This window comes from Brachionichthys hirsutus, chromosome 1 (assembly GCF_040956055.1).
Source record: "Brachionichthys hirsutus isolate HB-005 chromosome 1, CSIRO-AGI_Bhir_v1, whole genome shotgun sequence".
NCBI lineage: Eukaryota > Metazoa > Chordata > Actinopteri > Lophiiformes > Brachionichthyidae > Brachionichthys > Brachionichthys hirsutus.
In genome coordinates, this window is record NC_090897.1 from 1,961,247 (window position 1) to 1,977,522 (window position 16,276).

The following is a 16,276-nucleotide window of genomic DNA, read 5'->3' on the forward strand; positions in this document are numbered from 1 at the left end:
ATCGGTGTGCTTCTTCCTCACTTTTCTGCGCTCAGTTCAGCCCTGATTTAGAAATAGAAAGCCTTTATTGTCATTGCATAGCGGATATACAACGAGATCAGGAACTCATTGATCACTCAAATGAGGTTTTTGTGTTTTTCTTACACTCTTAATAGAAGCTATTTATCAACGACGGAGAAAAAGAAATGAAGTCTACAGGGAAGCAACAAATTAGCTGCGGGACGCCGCGCGTCCGGATGGAACCTTCAACGGAGACAGAGGAAACGTGAAACTCCGAAAGCTGAAAATAGTTTACGTTGCATCACAAAGTCTCGCTAATGCTGCAGTTTTATCGATGATGGAACGCCCTCTGGGTTGATTCTCTTGTTGCTAGGTGATGAATCTGTTGTCTTTGAACAGACTGTTCATAACGCAATTAAGCAACGAAGATGACGCTTCATGCATTTTATAATTAGCAGGCAACCTGCAGGCCTCCACAGATCAGGTAGCGACCCGCCTCCGGCCCGGTTCTGACCCAGCTCCGACCCGGCTCCGGTCCGGCCCCGACCCGACCCGGCCCGTCTCCGGCCCGGTTCCGACCCGGCTCCGACCCGGCTCCGACCCGGCCCCGACCCGACTCCGACCCGGCTCCGACCCGGCCCGTCTCCGGCCCGGTTCCGACCCGGCCCGGTTCCGGCCCGGTTCTGACCCGGCTCCGACCCGGTTCCAACCCGACTCCGACCCGGCTCCGGTCCGGCCCCGACCCGACTCCGACCCGGCTCCGACCCGGCCCCAACCCGACCCGGCCCGGCCCCGACCCGACTCCGACCCAGCTCCGACCCGGTTCCGACCCCGACCCGGCCCGTCTCCGCCCCAGCTCCGGCCCCTCTCCGGCCCATCTCCAACCCGTGTCCGACCCGGTTCCGACCCGTCTCCATCCCGGGTCCGGCCCGTGTTCGACCCGTTTCCGACCCGGCTCCGGCGTTACCTGCAGCAGGAACTCTGCTGTTGTTTCCTGTTTTGTGCACAAAAGCTGCCAAAACAGAAAGCTTAGAAAGTCGCATCAGAGACGAAAGCGAAGGAAGACAAACACGGCGGACCGAGGGGGGGGGGCAAGGCAAAGGCGGACCTTGGCAGAACAAAGAGTTCAGTATCCCCCCCCCGTCTGGACCGCGGCCATTCTTTTTACAGGGGGTTCCTGTCGTATCAAGGGGACGCTGCAGCTTTATGGGAAGCTTTCATGCGGTTTACCGCCGCTGTCACTGCGATGGTTCCCCGGGAGATTTGTTGTGGCGTGCGTTCAAGAGCAGCAATTTATCACACGGCGTATGGAAGGGAACGGGCCGGGGCGCCGCCTCTCCCTTCCTGTCTCTCCGTGATGGAAGCGGGGGCTATATTTGACCGTTTTAATGCTTCCTGGCGGAGAGTTGACGAATTGATCAATAATCCATAACGGAGTCAAAGGCTTCAGGCCGGCGGGACACGGGGACGACGGCGCTGTCGGCGAGGAAGGGCCTCACGCTGAGCTCCTCCGGTCTGGGAAGGGAGTCGGTGATTCATGGAAGAACGCAGCTTCCTTTCCTGACCCATGAAGGCGGTGAGGTCACGCTTGTGTCACGCAGACGGACGCCGCACCGAAAATCCAAAGCAGCGCGAGGAGAACGGTGAAAATGAGACGAGTGACTGAAGGAAACGACGGAGACGGACTTTAGTTTAGCAGAACAAGCACCAAAATGCTAAACGGAGCTCAGCGTGACGGTGGAGGAATTGGTTTTGAATCGATTTAACATTCCTTATTTTAATTAGCGAGAAAGGTCACGCGCTCGACTTTACGTCTGCCCGGAGGAGAATCTCCTCTCGGCATCGTTTTACGTTGACGGGCTGAAACATGAGGAGACGCCTGCTGCTGCAGGTGCTTTGATGCGATTCACACAGCGGCGCCCGACAAAGATAAGCCCCCCCCCCCCCCCCCCCGCCGGGAGTGGGATTCCAAATCTAAACCGTAATGAGGAAGTTCCCTTGGATGAAGCTTCGCGGCGGCGCCCGTCTTTACACAACCAACACTTCCCCCTCTATTCTGGGCTCCTTCTCCTCGTGTCCAATCACAACCTGTCAGCCAATCACAGCTGTCATTGGAAGGTCGGCACCACCGCGACCCGGGAGGTTTGGTTTATAAAGATACCAAGATGATGATCCAGATCACCATGTGGACGGTGTGGATCCAGTTAGGAGGAGAATGAGCTGCTTGGGGGAGGTCTGTGCTCCCTGAGTGCTTTCCTGGTTTGTACTTAAGACTGGCTGCAGCTTCATCCGGCTGCCGTGCCGGTGCAGAATTTAATAATCTGATCTTCCTGTGGTCTCAGCCTCGATGTTCTGCAGCTCGTTTTGTTTAGTCTGCTTGTTACGCCCCCCCCCCCCCTCCCTCCCACCCATCATGATATGCTTTATCAGAGAGGCTGACAGGCTATTTGCCAGTCTATTTCTGTACTCCCACCGCGTGACCTTGAAGTAACCCAGCCGTGCATTAAAGCACGCGGCAAACGCATCATTCATAGGTCAAAAAAAGGAAAAGACTCCCTCACCTGCCTTGCAGCGTGTATTCGGTGTTTTCGGGGGAGATTTGTCCGGTCACAGGATGCCGAAAGGACGTCGCCCTGAGGTTGTGGCTGCAAGGAGAGGAGAGAAAGCAAAACGTAATAATCCTATTTCTGCCTGATCGTGCTTTTCTACTTCTATCCGGATGCAGGTCGGAGACAAAAGAAAAAAAAACTTTATCTGACAAAGAGGATGTATGGTAGCGCTGGAGCTAGGTCGCTAACGCAGCTCCTGTTGTTTTACACAAAGTGTGCAGCTCAGCATTCCCCCGCTCAGCCGCCCCCCCCCCCCAGTCCTATCGATTCCAGTTAGATAGGAACAGTCGTTGCTTTAACTGGGAATGAACTCGTGTTGCCGTCAGAAAAAGAAGACTGGTGGAAAGAGGAGTGAAATGTTTACTTTGTGCTCTTTCACCTAGAAACAGAAGAAAACATTCGCAGTTCTGGAAATCGTTTTCTCGTCCGATTGACAAACGACGCCGGTCAGATCGTCACAATGAGATTGATCGACTTCTTTCTCATGCTGCGCTGAGATGAACAGATAAACCGCTGATGTATTTAACCCCGTGTTCGACCTTCTCTTCTAACCATTCCAGCAGGTTAAGCTTCAATCGTTCATCGTGTTCAGTTTTCCATTTCCTTATCTCTCTCGGTATTTATAGGAGAGCTGATCCAAAGGGGCTTTGGGGCGCCGCTCTCATCTGTTAAATCCTCAACCTGCGACCTTGAGATGCTTCCGGAGACTTGATCTATTTTAACCTGAATGAATCCTTGAGCTTCCATTTCATAAAACACACGCTGGCATCCCGACGACTCCCCGTCAATAATGAAACCATGTCCGGCAGTAAGATCCGAATCCTCTGCAGGAGAGCTGCAGAACTTCAGGAAAATTACTCAATGATGCCCAAAGTGTTGCCTCACCGCATCATCATGCAACGAAGGGAGGGGAGGGGGGGGGGGGATTTATGAGCTGACATTTCAGAAAAGTTCAGAGGGCGTATTAAACAGGGATAATACAGCACACACAAACAACCCCCCCTTGATGGCGCATACATGTAGAAGCTTGGCCGGACCATTCAGAAGCTGCTTCTTTTGTTTCAGCTGCATTACTTCTGAACTATTTGTTACGGAATGCGCATCATCACCCCCCCACACACACACCCCCCACCCCCCTATTTGTTTGCTCGGAACCAACTGAACTCAGTATCGTCCCGTGTCACACATTCAATATGGATTGCAGGCGAATTCAAAAACCTTCTTTCTGCGTCGTCTTAAAGGAGAAATCCACCTGAAAAGCTCCTCCGAACGCACCCCAGCGTTCTCGGAAGACTTTAACACACACTCTCATTTCTAACAGTACAAACTTTGCATACTATAATTAGAACTGTGAAATCACAACACGGGAGTGACTCTTTCCTGTGCGTATTGAACGCTGGCGCCTCACAGGGCCCCAGAAACAGCCGCCATCGGGTCAAGTTGAGTTTCTGCCTCATTAGGGCAGATAAAGACGAGAAAGAACGACCGGCCGCTCTGCCGTCGGCGGGCTCTCGTCGTGGGTTAGGCTCCGGCTGCCGCCACAGAACGGGTTAAGAAACAAACACGGGACCAAACCCAACACGGCTTTTATTAAACTGAGTGCAGTCTGCAACCTCAAGCACCTGGATTTGATTTCAAAAGCTTCTCCTAAAAAATGTGCAGGAACAGCAAACCAGCAGCTCAAATCCCGACTCGCTCTCCCCCCGCCGTCCAGCCCTTGCATTCCGAACCGTTTTTTTTTCTTCCAGCAACACAAGAGGCTCAAATGAATCCCTGTTCAACACACGGGCTGAAAGTCTCGGCAGCAGGAGCGGCGCGCTCTCTTCGACACGCAGCAACGGCGTGATATTTCCGCGCTGCTCTTCGCTAACTCTGCCCTGCAGCATCGCGTCCGCGGCGGAGACGCTCTCACCTGACGTGGAGGCGGGAATCATTGTGCATCCCTGTGCCGCGGCAGGTCATGGAGATTCTCCTGGAATATTCAGGGCAGGTGGGGAGACGTGGAAGAGGAGCCGGCAGGACGATAGCGGGAGGGGGAGCGCTTCATCTCCGCTTTCTGCTAACCGCGGCGCTCGCCCCACACTTCCCCGGATGGTCGAGCTGTAACCTCCTCCCGTCAGGGGAATACCTTCTCTGCTTATCAGATCCTCCTCCCTTTGCACTTCTACTTGTCTCCGCTTCACTCCCCTCTTTCCCAGAAACGAATTCTCTACGCTGTTTTACGGAAAGTGAGTTTTAAACCTGCTTCTGACAAGAACAAACATTTGGCTCCCTGGACAGAACATCTCCAGCATTCCTCAGGGGCCCCTTGAAGGGCATCTGAAGGTCGTCCCTGTCTGCGTTTAGAAGCTCTTGTTTAAAAGTAACGTGACCTTTGACCCACGCTAAAACAAAATGCAAACTAATCCTGGAAGTAGGTGCCAACAACTTTTACATGACGTCATCAAAGAGAAAGATTCAGGTCCGTGTTGAATTGATCATTTAGACATTAGCTGATCGAACCATTGGCCTACATTGGCCACACCCTGGATGGGTCACCAGTGATGGTGGAAACCGCTACCCAACAGTCCTGCCTCAGCTCTTGGAGCAGCGTTGAAGACTAAATCTCATGTAGGAGTATAAACATGGGCTGACAGTGAAACACAAATTCATGTCGTGCAACCAGGATTGGTTGGACCAATCAGGCCCAACGGTTGTATCCACAGCCCGGCCAGGCTGGGTGGAAGTATATCAGGATATTACATCACAGGACGGAGCGACGTCACGCACATCCAGAGGAGCCAGCGGGATTCATTGGTCCTGAGCAGCGGCGCTCCCGTCACACGCAGGCAGCCGTTAAGGAGATTAGCATTCTGTTGCAAGATGTGTGCACGTTTCCTGACCTTTCTGAGTTCCACAGCGGAGCGCCGCCGCAGCGCTCCGCTCCGTGTTCTTGACATTTCTGGATAAATTACCCGGGCAGTTATCGGGAGATTTCACTGTCAATGAGGGAAGACGGCCCAACGCGTTCCGCAGCAACTCACTGGTGTCTCCCTCTTATTGCTTTTACTGTCGCTATCATCATCATCATCATCATCATCACGCTTCACCACCGCAGGAACTCCAGGCCGGATTGACAGCGTAGTCATACCGGAGAAGAGTTATGGCTCGACGCAGCCAGCGACTCGAGTTGCTGCAGGCCGTCCTTTTATTCAGCCGGCAAGCGTCCAGCAAACAACGCAAGCAGGCGAAGGAGCAACGAGGACAGGCCTAAACGGGCCAAAGCGGTCCGGGTCCTCGGCAGGGCCTGCAAACACGGGTCACACATTCAACAGACACAATCTGATGAAGCTACAATGGACCTTCAGGCCAAGCCGTTCCAAAACACGAGCGAGGAGAGCTTGTTATATTACAGCGAATGCAAGGAAGAGTCCGAGCTGGGCCAAAAGTACCAACGTAAGATGTGAGGAGACTCCATGGGGCGTGGCCAAGGAGGACCGGATCTGCAGGGTTCGGCGGAAGACAAGCTATAGGACGACATCAACTACCTGATTAACGTGGATCCAGAAAAGCGGACACCTTGTTGGACCACTTTGAAACCGCTTGAGAGATTATGATGAAACTGCTTGGAGGCGTTGGAGAACGCTCTAAATCTGAAGTCATCAAAATGTTTTTGGTGGTCCCGTTTCTCAGATAAATGTAGCACCAATCAATGCTTCCATCGGCGAACAGAAATATCTGCTAGCCGCTATTTGTGGGAGAGAATCGTTAGAAAACAAGCTGGGGACATAAAGAAATGGACAAGCAGAAAGGAAGACATCCTGTCTCAGAAAGAGACTGCAGAAGACTTCCAAAATATAATCAGGACATGTAATCTGATTACAATCTTATTCAGTAAACCAGTAATACGGACTAATGCGCAGGCCTCATTTGGTCCTTTAATGAGGTCTGCTACAGACACAAATCATTTAACACAATTCAAAATGATTTAAAGTGGCAGAGCAGATGAAAGGCGCTTCTCATGCCGGGGTACGAAGAGTTCAACCGACACTGCAAAGCCGAGCGCAGGAAATCACCGGACGGTGCAGCGTGGAGCAGAAAGAGGCATGAAAAGCCCGGAGCCCAGAGAAAGACCAAAGGCTCAGGAAGTCCAGCTTCCTGCAGAAAAGACGAGCGAGAATGTTTCTCACCAATATCTAAGAGCAGCCAGTAAAACCGTACGACACATAGAAGGCTTGAATAAACGCATCCGTATTGATCGTAAACACGTACGGACTCAGACAGCAAACATCAAGCACAGGAAGCCTACCGGCACGTTCGGGGGGGGTCATCCAGCCGGACCGACTCCCTGAAGTTTCACAGAACCGAATGAAAACATCTGCCTCATGATTCAGCCAAATTGAAGCAGTCCACACACACACACACACACACACACACACACACACACACAGATTGCATATGTTCTCCATCAGATTATCGGTCTGATCTCTGATCGCTGTAATCCTGCAACATGAAAAATGAAAAATGAATCACGATGTTGCAGCCAGAAGGACGAACACACAACTCCTGCTGTACGCCTGACTAGACGGCAACAATGCGGCCCTTAATGAGCCCCATGTAAAGTAATGGGTGGCAGGTATGCAGGCCGGCAGGTGGGCAGCAACCTCCATCCCAGCCGGGTGGCTGGGTGGGGCGATTGCTTTCATCCCGTTTGTGAGGGTAATGCCCCAATAGGGTGAAAAGGCTGCAGGCATCCTTATGGATTACATGAGCTGAAGATGGATAATCCTTCTTTCATGAAATCGGATTCAGATTAGCGTCACACAATCCCTTACACAATCGAGTCAGAGACACACAACACACAATCCGTAGAACATGGGAGCGCAGCCCCAGGAAGACCGAAGCTACCAAGGAAAACCCGCAAACTCCAAGACTTCTGGTAGCAAAGAGTCAATCGGGGTCATGACGATCAATCGATGACCAACATTCTGTAATCTATAGTTCTTGTCTCTGAGAAATTCAACAGATGAATAAAATGAATTGGGCGCGGTTCCACTTGGCTAACGGCGCGAACCTAGAGGCTAACTTTAGCGGTGTGCATCCTGAGAATGTCGGGAGAGCTCGTTCGGACTTAGGGAGCTCATTAAGTCAGGAATCGGTTAAGGAAGGCGGGCCACACCTGGTGCACGGCGCCAGAACGCGGGCCACACCTGGTGCACGGCGCCAGAACGCGGGCCGGCTGGACGGAGATTCCACAGCAGTCCTGTCCCTGCGGACGTCATCCCACTCAGACGCTGAAATAAATCACAATCCAGGAATGTAAAAGGTCACGGCCCGAGCACACGGGAGAATGCACTCCCTTTTAGGAATGCCTCGGCTCTCTGTTGGGCATCGGTGAGGCTGGTCTCCTCCTCCTCCTCCTCCTCCTCCTCCTCCCTCCGTCGGGGATGTTCTGTCATCAGCACCGATCGTAGGTGTCACTCTTCAGATGGGACCGGTCCAGGTTCCAATCTACGAGGATGTGACCTCGTAAGTGAAGCGTCTTTCGGCCTCGTTCCGCCCCCCCCCCCTTGTGACCGAGGTGGGGGGGGATTATGAACTGGGCCAGGTGAGACCGGAATGGACTCACCATTACTGGAACCATCAGACATTTCCCAACAACATGAGTAGAACCAGCCGGTGCATAGGAGACCCCCCCCCCATGCAAGCTGACTGACCCGGTCAGCAAGGATCTGATCCTCTGTGGTCCGGTAGTCGGGCTGGGAGCACAGCGAGAGGCGGGCCTGATAGGGGGGGGGTCTCCTAAATAAGACCTGCAGAGAACACTGGGATCCCGACAGAACAATAAGAAGCCGGATATCTCGTGTTCTGATCTGACAGCTCAGCGAACCAGAACCAAGCCGTCCGTGATGGGCCGGTCCCGGATAACGGCAGCATAAACAAGTACTTTCTACATTCTGAGAGGATGAGAGGGGGGGGGGGGGGGGGCTGCATCAAATCTGCACTGCACTAAACTATAGAAGCATCCTGCATTAAGCATGCAGATAGAGGAGCAGCATCATAATAAGCAGGAGGGCTCACAGTCCTGGAGCATGAGGCACTGCAGCAGCACCCCCCCCCCCCCCCCCCAAGAACTTTGTCTCCTGCAGCTGCCGGGACACAAACCGCAGGTACGAAGCATCAACAATAACTCATGGGACCATTTTCACTTCCCTGCATTGGTGCAATTCTCCTCTGCACTGAACCGGACCGGACCGGACCCCCTCCCTGCTCCATCCTCTCTGCAGGCAGTCATGCAGGCAAATGCAAATGCACAGCAAGCAAGAGGAGGGAGAGCCGGGAAGAACGAGGAGGAATTATGGGAGCAGCAAAGATGAGGAGAAGAAGACAAAGTGTGCTACGACTTAGACGTCCCAACGAAGCGTGCCTTTTTATATTCTAGAAATCTGATGGTCATATCAGAACGTCTCCCTTTAACAGCTGGCGATCCCAGATCTGCAAGGATAGATCTCCCGTCTGTCCGCCACACACTGCAGGTAGGACACACACACATCCTGCACCAGGAAGCCGACGTTAGCCTCGCCCCACGGGTTTCATCCTCTGCTGCTCGCCCTCATCCATCTGCACTCAGCGTTGCAGCTCGTTAGCATACCACGACAGTCACGGCACGCGTGCCGCAAGCAAAGCCCTCCTCATCGGGTGGGTCGCCGGGTCTAACCACCGCCGACGGTCATTCGGCCGCAGTCGCTGGTTTATATGCAGATAGATATTAACCCTTTAGTGCTGACACGTCCATGCTGCTACATGCAGGGTCTTAAAAAGTAACACGACCCCAGATAAGGTGAAGCTACGAGAGTCCGAATACTGAAAAGTACTCTTTAATCACGCTTCTATAAGTATCTATAAAAGATACGTGAACAAAATGATACGCAAACATTTACAGCAAACTTTGAGGACTTTTTTTTTCAAATTTAACATTTCCTGTATGATATAATTCTAACGTCTTTTAATAAATACACCTTTAATTCCTCCTCCTCTTCTTCTTCTACTGCTCCTATTCCAAGCTGCTGCGCCGTCCGTCTCAATGCTTATCTACTCACCAGTCGGGGAGCCGAGGTGGACGGCAGGAAGTCCCGTTCCTGAACGGAACATGGACGGGTGCTTCCTCTTGTTCTGTTTGGATAGGGGAGCTGAGCCCGTTTTAGCTGGGAGCTCGGTGTGTGTGCTACAAAGGCCGCAGAGAACTTCGTCTGATAAGGAGTATATTTGCCGTTTCAGCCCTCTTTCCTCGCCCCCAGTCCCTCGGTGGCACCTCTCGGCACCGAAATCCACTCAAGGCTTTCCACGGAGTAATACGACGATAACGTCTTTATCCTGTCCGTACGTGGAAGATGAAGAAGTCGAGGAAAGGGGAAGGGCCAGCTCCGCTAAATAAACTCTCACCGGCGACCACAGAGGAGCAGCGTTAACTCCTCTGCGTTGTCATAGAAACTGCTGACCTCGGCGTCTTGACGACCATCAGAGCCTGCGGATCACATCCCAGCCGGATGGACGGCGGATGGGGGGCAGGCTGAATCTGAGAAGCCGGCTCAATAATCCACAGACAGAGACACAACGATAAGAGCAGAGGGCTGGACCTGGGAGGTTCAGGATCGATGGGTGTAACGGACAACCCTCGTCAGTCGTGCCTCACGCCGTCACCAGGAAGGAGCGACTCCTCAAACACGCCACAGGGCGGAGACGGCATGCAGACGCAGAGAACAAACGTTTCATGCAACACGATTGGGAAAAGAGGAATAAAGTCATGCCAGATCACAACCGGTTTTGATTCATGTATTTGTTTGCAACTTGATCCTGAGTTAAACTTCTGCTAACAAATTAAGACAAACGAGACACGAACTCAACAGCGGAATCTAGTGGCGGCAGGCAGAACTGCATTCTGTAGCAGTCCAAAACGATCCAATCTTCATCCACGACATGAAAAACTAATCACATCAAAAGCAATAACATCATCAATAATCCAATCATGTAATTCTACAATGAATTTGGAATCTATTTTCTTTTAAAGAATTTCTTAATTCTCTTGATATTTGTGTTGCCTATTCTTCCTTGGTCAAATCTGACATGCTTCCAAAAAAATACCATCAAAAATCCACTCGGGACTTTTTGAGCAATCCTTAAAAAAAAAAAAGTTAATTATCAAATCAAACAGATTTAGAATAGCAAAATGTAGAATCAGCGCTCCTGAATAATGAATCGGCCGTAAACCGATCAAACGTGAACCGCAGCAGGCTGCGTTCAATAAACGCTGCAGCAAGACAAGCGGACTGAAACACCAGCAGCCGCAACACTTTCCATTCGTCTTCTCCACACTCAATATTCCCTTAATGGGAATGGCAATATTCAATCACGTAATCTACGGCGAGAAATATCTTCCAGAGCTCACACACATCTGCGGCTGAACATAAAGTCGTCGAAGCGTTGGGTTTTTCAGACAACAGACGTACCGGGTGAATCATCATCAATCGCCCCTGTGGCTATAAATTCAATGATCGGGCAATAAATGCCAAATTAACCTGTGCAGATATTAAGAGCTGGAATAAAAGAGTTGTTGCTGAGTCAATCATCATTTCCTGTTCTCGCTCATGGAGCACAAGGTCATCGCTCTCTACCCCCCCCCCCCGACCTGATCGAAGCCTTTAATAAAGCAGTTTAATAAAGACGGACAGAAGTTCTGTCGGGTCTCCGGAGACACTCGGATCGCTTCCAGCCCGTCGTGAGAACAGCGGGACCGACTCTCTGCAGCGGATCCAGCCTCTGACAGAATGCGGCAGAAAACTGTCATCTGAATTCAATCAAGGGGGGGGGGGGGGCACACACTGTATTTCTTCCACAAGCAGCTGAAATGACTCAGTGGAAGCAGGCTCTGCTGCCACATCTGTTCCCCGGCCGAGGGGCAAACATCTGCAGTGGCAGGTCCCCCGTCCCGTCCCGTTTCTCCTCCACCTGCTCAGCATGTCACCGGGCGGAGCTCCACCTGGTGAACTCGCCGGACGTTTACGGGCTCAGAGATCAGAGCTTTCAGTCTGTTCGTAGGCCTGTCAGAGCAGCGCGGTGGGTTTCGTTAACAACCCAGCTCGTTGTATAAAAAGATATCGCCTTAAGGAAAGGCTTCAGGTGCCTTCGGTACGCTAGCTGGAGACGATTGTGACATCATGCAAGGACAGGTGAGCAAGGACTATCCTCTCAACCTGAGAGAACTCGTGTTAGCTCGTCGCTCATTGCAGAGCGATGCTTCAAAGAGAGGCTGTGATGCGGATGCCCTGAATCTCATCAGCGTCCTCTTGACCTTGAAATGCAGTTATAATACAATAATAAATATAAAAATCTGTTTTTTTTTATTACATGCACAGCATCGGAAAAGAATCGGATCCGCTTGTTAAAGTACAATTAAGGATAAAGTAGCATAAGCACAACAGCATAAACCTGATGATGCCTGGATAAACTGGATGTGGAAGAATTCGATTTCATGTATAAATAAATGAGTGTCTATTGATCAGCGAAGATGAACAGCGTCTCACTCTGACTCTAAACCATCAGCCCGAGTCAAGATGCGCAGTCTTAAATCTTTCTCAAACCTCGAGCGTGTTTGGATACTTAAAGCCTCAAACATAGACCGTGTTCGGATACTTAAAGCCTCAAACCTCGAGCGTGTTCGGATACTTAAAGCCTCAAATCTAGAGCGTGTTCGGATACTTAAAGCCTCAAATCTAGAGCGTGTTCGGATACTTAAAGCCTCAAACATAGACCGTGTTCGGATACTTAAAGCCTCAAACCTAGAGCGTGTTCGGATACTTAAAGCCTCAAATCTAGAGCGTGTTCGGATACTTAAAGCCTCAAACCTAGAGCGTGTTCGGATACTTAAAGCCTCAAACCTAGAGCGTGTTCGGATACTTAAAGCCTCAAACATAGACCGTGTTCGGATACTTAAAGCCTCAAATCTAGAGCGTGTTCGGATACTTAAAGCCTCAAATCTAGAGCGTGTTCGGATACTTAAAGCCTCAAATCTAGAGCGTGTTCGGATACTTAAAGCCTCAAATCTAGAGCGTGTTCGGATACTTAAAGCCTCAAACCTAGAGCGTGTTCGGATACTTAAAGCCTCAAACATAGACCGTGTTCGGATACTTAAAGCCTCAAATCTAGAGCGTGTTCGGATACTTAAAGCCTCAAATCTAGAGCGTGTTCGGATACTTAAAGCTTCAAATCTAGAGCGTGTTCGGATACTAATTCATCAGAGGTACGGATTTGCTGTATTTGCTGAAGAAGAAAAAAACATAATTAAGACCGCCTTAAGATAAGGGTCTGTTGGGATATTAGGCTTTTATCCTCTATTTAAACCAACTCATGGCTAATTAACGCGCGCTATCTCCATCAAAGAGAATCGCCTGGTTGTGAAATGCAGCCAAAACGTAGGACAAAACTCTGAATCAGAACATCCAGACTCTAAATCCAGATTCAAGGTTCCTCTTTGGTGCCTTAAATGTGTTTTTGATTGATGAGTAAATTATTCAACCACTTGTTGCAGCTCTGGACGAAGAATTCAATATATTGGACCCACAAACTGTTTGAAGATCCAAATAGATCACGGCACATCACTGCAATGGTTCTGGTCGGCCCACAGGGGGTGTAAATAAACGAGGGTTCTGAACAATCCTCCCTTTGTACCTCGGCTCGGACGAATTCCTCCATCAACACACAACCGAACCGACTGACCGTTGTCACGGCAGCAGCGTGTGAACTTCAGGCCAGCTTGGGTTTGTTTGTACTTCCTGGACACAGATGAGAGGTTCCTGTGAAAGAGACGACGTTGCCCCCGGGCCAGAAATCTGCCCGTCCTGCTGGAGCCCGGAGTCGCCGTCAGAACGGAGCGACGGTTGGTTGAAGGAACGATGACTTCATGAAAATAAACTCCTGAACTATTAGCCGACGCTGCCCCTGGAGTATTCGTAGGAGTTTTAAGAGGCTGAGCCGCAGCCAGTTATGAATTAAAAACCCTCGTAATAAATTTAAGGGCGATGGACGGCGGCCACGGCTCACGTTTCTTCGCCGTTTCTCTCCCTAAGCACGCCAAAAAGCTGTAAAAGCATTTCCCTGCTTCGCTGACATAAGTTTCAATCCCACGAGCGCTGCCCTGGTGGGGGAATAAAACGTCATCATAAAGCCCTTCTTGTCTGGAACAAATGGAGCAAACTAAACGGACCATAACACAAAACCTTAAACGAGCCACGGAGGGAGGACCGGGCCGATTCACGGCCGGCCGGTAGAGGGAGGGAGGACCGGGCCGATTCACGGCCGGCCAGTAGAGCCGCGGTGGGAGGACCGGGCCGATTCACGGCCGGCCGGTAGAGCCGCGGTGGGAGGACCGGGCCGATTCACGGCCGGCCAGTAGAGCCGCGGTGGGAGGACCGGGCCGATTCACGGCCGACCAGTACAAAAGGTTCCGTCTGCTGTCGTCAGCACGACTTCCTGCAGGATTTAGCAGTGAGTCTGGCAAAAGGCTGCAAATTAGAATATCATGCACCTCATTCCTGAGTCACACACACACACACACACACACACACACCCACGCACACACACCCACGCACACACACCTATCTACTGGAGAGAGTGGAGGTCCTGCATGAAGGATGTGGGGAGAATTTTAACAGCCTTCCTCCCGTCCTCTCCATTCTCGTTGCAGCAATCCGTCTATCGATATGTTGCGTTCAATCATGGTGCGTTCAATGACAGCAGCGATCATCAATCGATTGAACGGATTCGGTTTAGAGACCCGAAGCAGAAAGTGAAACACTCACTTGATGAAGTAGCTGGCGCCTTCGTCCGTGAAGCCCTCTTCCCATCCTCTTGGCAAATCTATTAAAAAAACCAACAGGACAGTGAACGCACCGCCGCGGGCAGCGAACGCATTGCGTTCTCCCGCATCCCGTACCTGAACGTATCATGTGTCCCGAGTTAACGGGCTCACCGGAGCGCGGATGGAGCCAAGTTGTGCTGCGAGTTCTGTCGCTGGAAGAGAGACACCTGTTACTGATCGGTAATAAAGCAACGATCGATCCCGTTAACGGGCTCGTTCACCTCATGAAGAAGACGCGGCCGTCGCCGCAGACTCCGTAGGACCAGCGATCAGGTAGGGTGTCCCGCCCGGGAGGGGCCGCCATGACTTTTCTTGTTCTCCCTCTCCGCAGACTTTTCCAGGGAGTCCAGATAATCCCGGCCGCTCGGGCTTCCTGGCTTTAAAGGGGACGGACACCGAACACCGGACCGGGATCGGGACCGGGACCGCTCCCGCGGATCCGGTTCATAACGGCATCGGAGCCGAATAAGACCGGGAAACGGTTCCGACATTCACCAGCGTGGGAAAAACTCAGGCTTAAAGAGCCTCGGATTAAACCCGCTGCGCAGACTCGCAGGCGCAGCGCGCGCTGCGCCGTGACCGGGACGGTCGATGCTCCGTGAGGTTGAACGTAAAGGGAAGAAAAAAAGTATGAATATATGATAATATGATTACGTGTTGTTATTGATTGATATGTTGTGTAGAAACACACACACACACACAATAAGGTCATAATTGACTTCTTTCTCCCTTCATGATTAATGTCTGATTTATCAATCTGCCAGGTAAAGTCTCACCCTTAGTGTGTGTGTGTGTGTGTGTGTGTGTGTGTGTGTGTGTGTGTGTGTGCGTGCAGCTGGGCACAGCATGCGTTCATGAATGAATGAATGAATTTTCTTCCATAAATTGTCCTGGAAGCTTTATTTGTCCTTCGCTGCGTCCCGCTTTGAGGACACGGAGCTTCCGTTAAACAGGCTCCGCCCAGATTCTGGTGAGGCAAGTGATGCTCAAGGTCACGGCAGTGTTGGCACCGGAGGTATTTAAGGGTGGAGCGTTCAGCTCTGGCTGTATTACGCCAATCAGCATTATTGATATGATGACGCCCATGTTATTGATCCATGTTATTGATCCATGTTATTGATCCTTGTTATTGATCCTTGTTATTGATCCTTGTTATTGATCCATGTTATTGATCCATGTTATTGATCCTTGTTATTGATCCATGTTATTGATCCATGTTATTGATCCATGTTATTGATCCTTGTTATTGATCCTTGTTATTGATCCATGTTATTGATCCATGTTATTGATCCATGTTATTGATCCTTGTTATTGATCCTTGTTATTGATCCTTGTTATTGATCCATGTTATTGATCCATGTTATTGATCCATGTTATTGATCCATGTTATTGATCCTTGTTATTGTGGCTGTTGGGCCAAGAACAGGTCAAACCCCTCACCCACGAGGTGTAACTTACAGTAATGACTGAGACCTTCGTCAGCGGATAATCGTGCTGCAGGTCCAGCGGCGGACCGAGAGCAACAAGCATCCGTGCACCTTTCCGTATGTCGGGGCTGCAGCGTTGATCCTCCATCAAGGCAGGGGGCTTCAAACGCCGAGAGGTTTCACTTCCTCCAGAAAACACGACTGTTCAGCTGCTGCAAAATGAATTTACGCTAACGTCTCGTCTAACATCATTTACAAACAGGCAACCAGTTGATTGAAACATGGAAGACACGGCATAGCATCTATTTCTAACCCTAAAAACAAAAAGTATGTAGATATTTTAACTG

At 50.9% G+C, this 16,276-nt stretch overlaps 1 protein-coding gene across 1 annotated transcript in view; it reads right to left on the reverse strand.

The window, feature by feature from the left end:
• plekha7b (pleckstrin homology domain containing, family A member 7b) overlaps positions 1-14,993 on the reverse strand; it is a 30,896-nt gene extending 15,903 nt beyond the window's left edge. The window contains exons 1-5 of the mRNA XM_068758389.1: positions 14,983-14,993; positions 14,724-14,825; positions 14,578-14,654; positions 14,444-14,501; positions 2,562-2,645 (exon numbers count right to left, since the gene is read on the reverse strand). Coding sequence (XP_068614490.1) covers positions 2,562-2,645; positions 14,444-14,501; positions 14,578-14,654; positions 14,724-14,825; positions 14,983-14,993 — 332 coding nt within the window. The remainder of the gene's footprint in view (positions 1-2,561; positions 2,646-14,443; positions 14,502-14,577; positions 14,655-14,723; positions 14,826-14,982) is intronic.
• Positions 14,994-16,276: the final 1,283 nt, after the last annotated feature.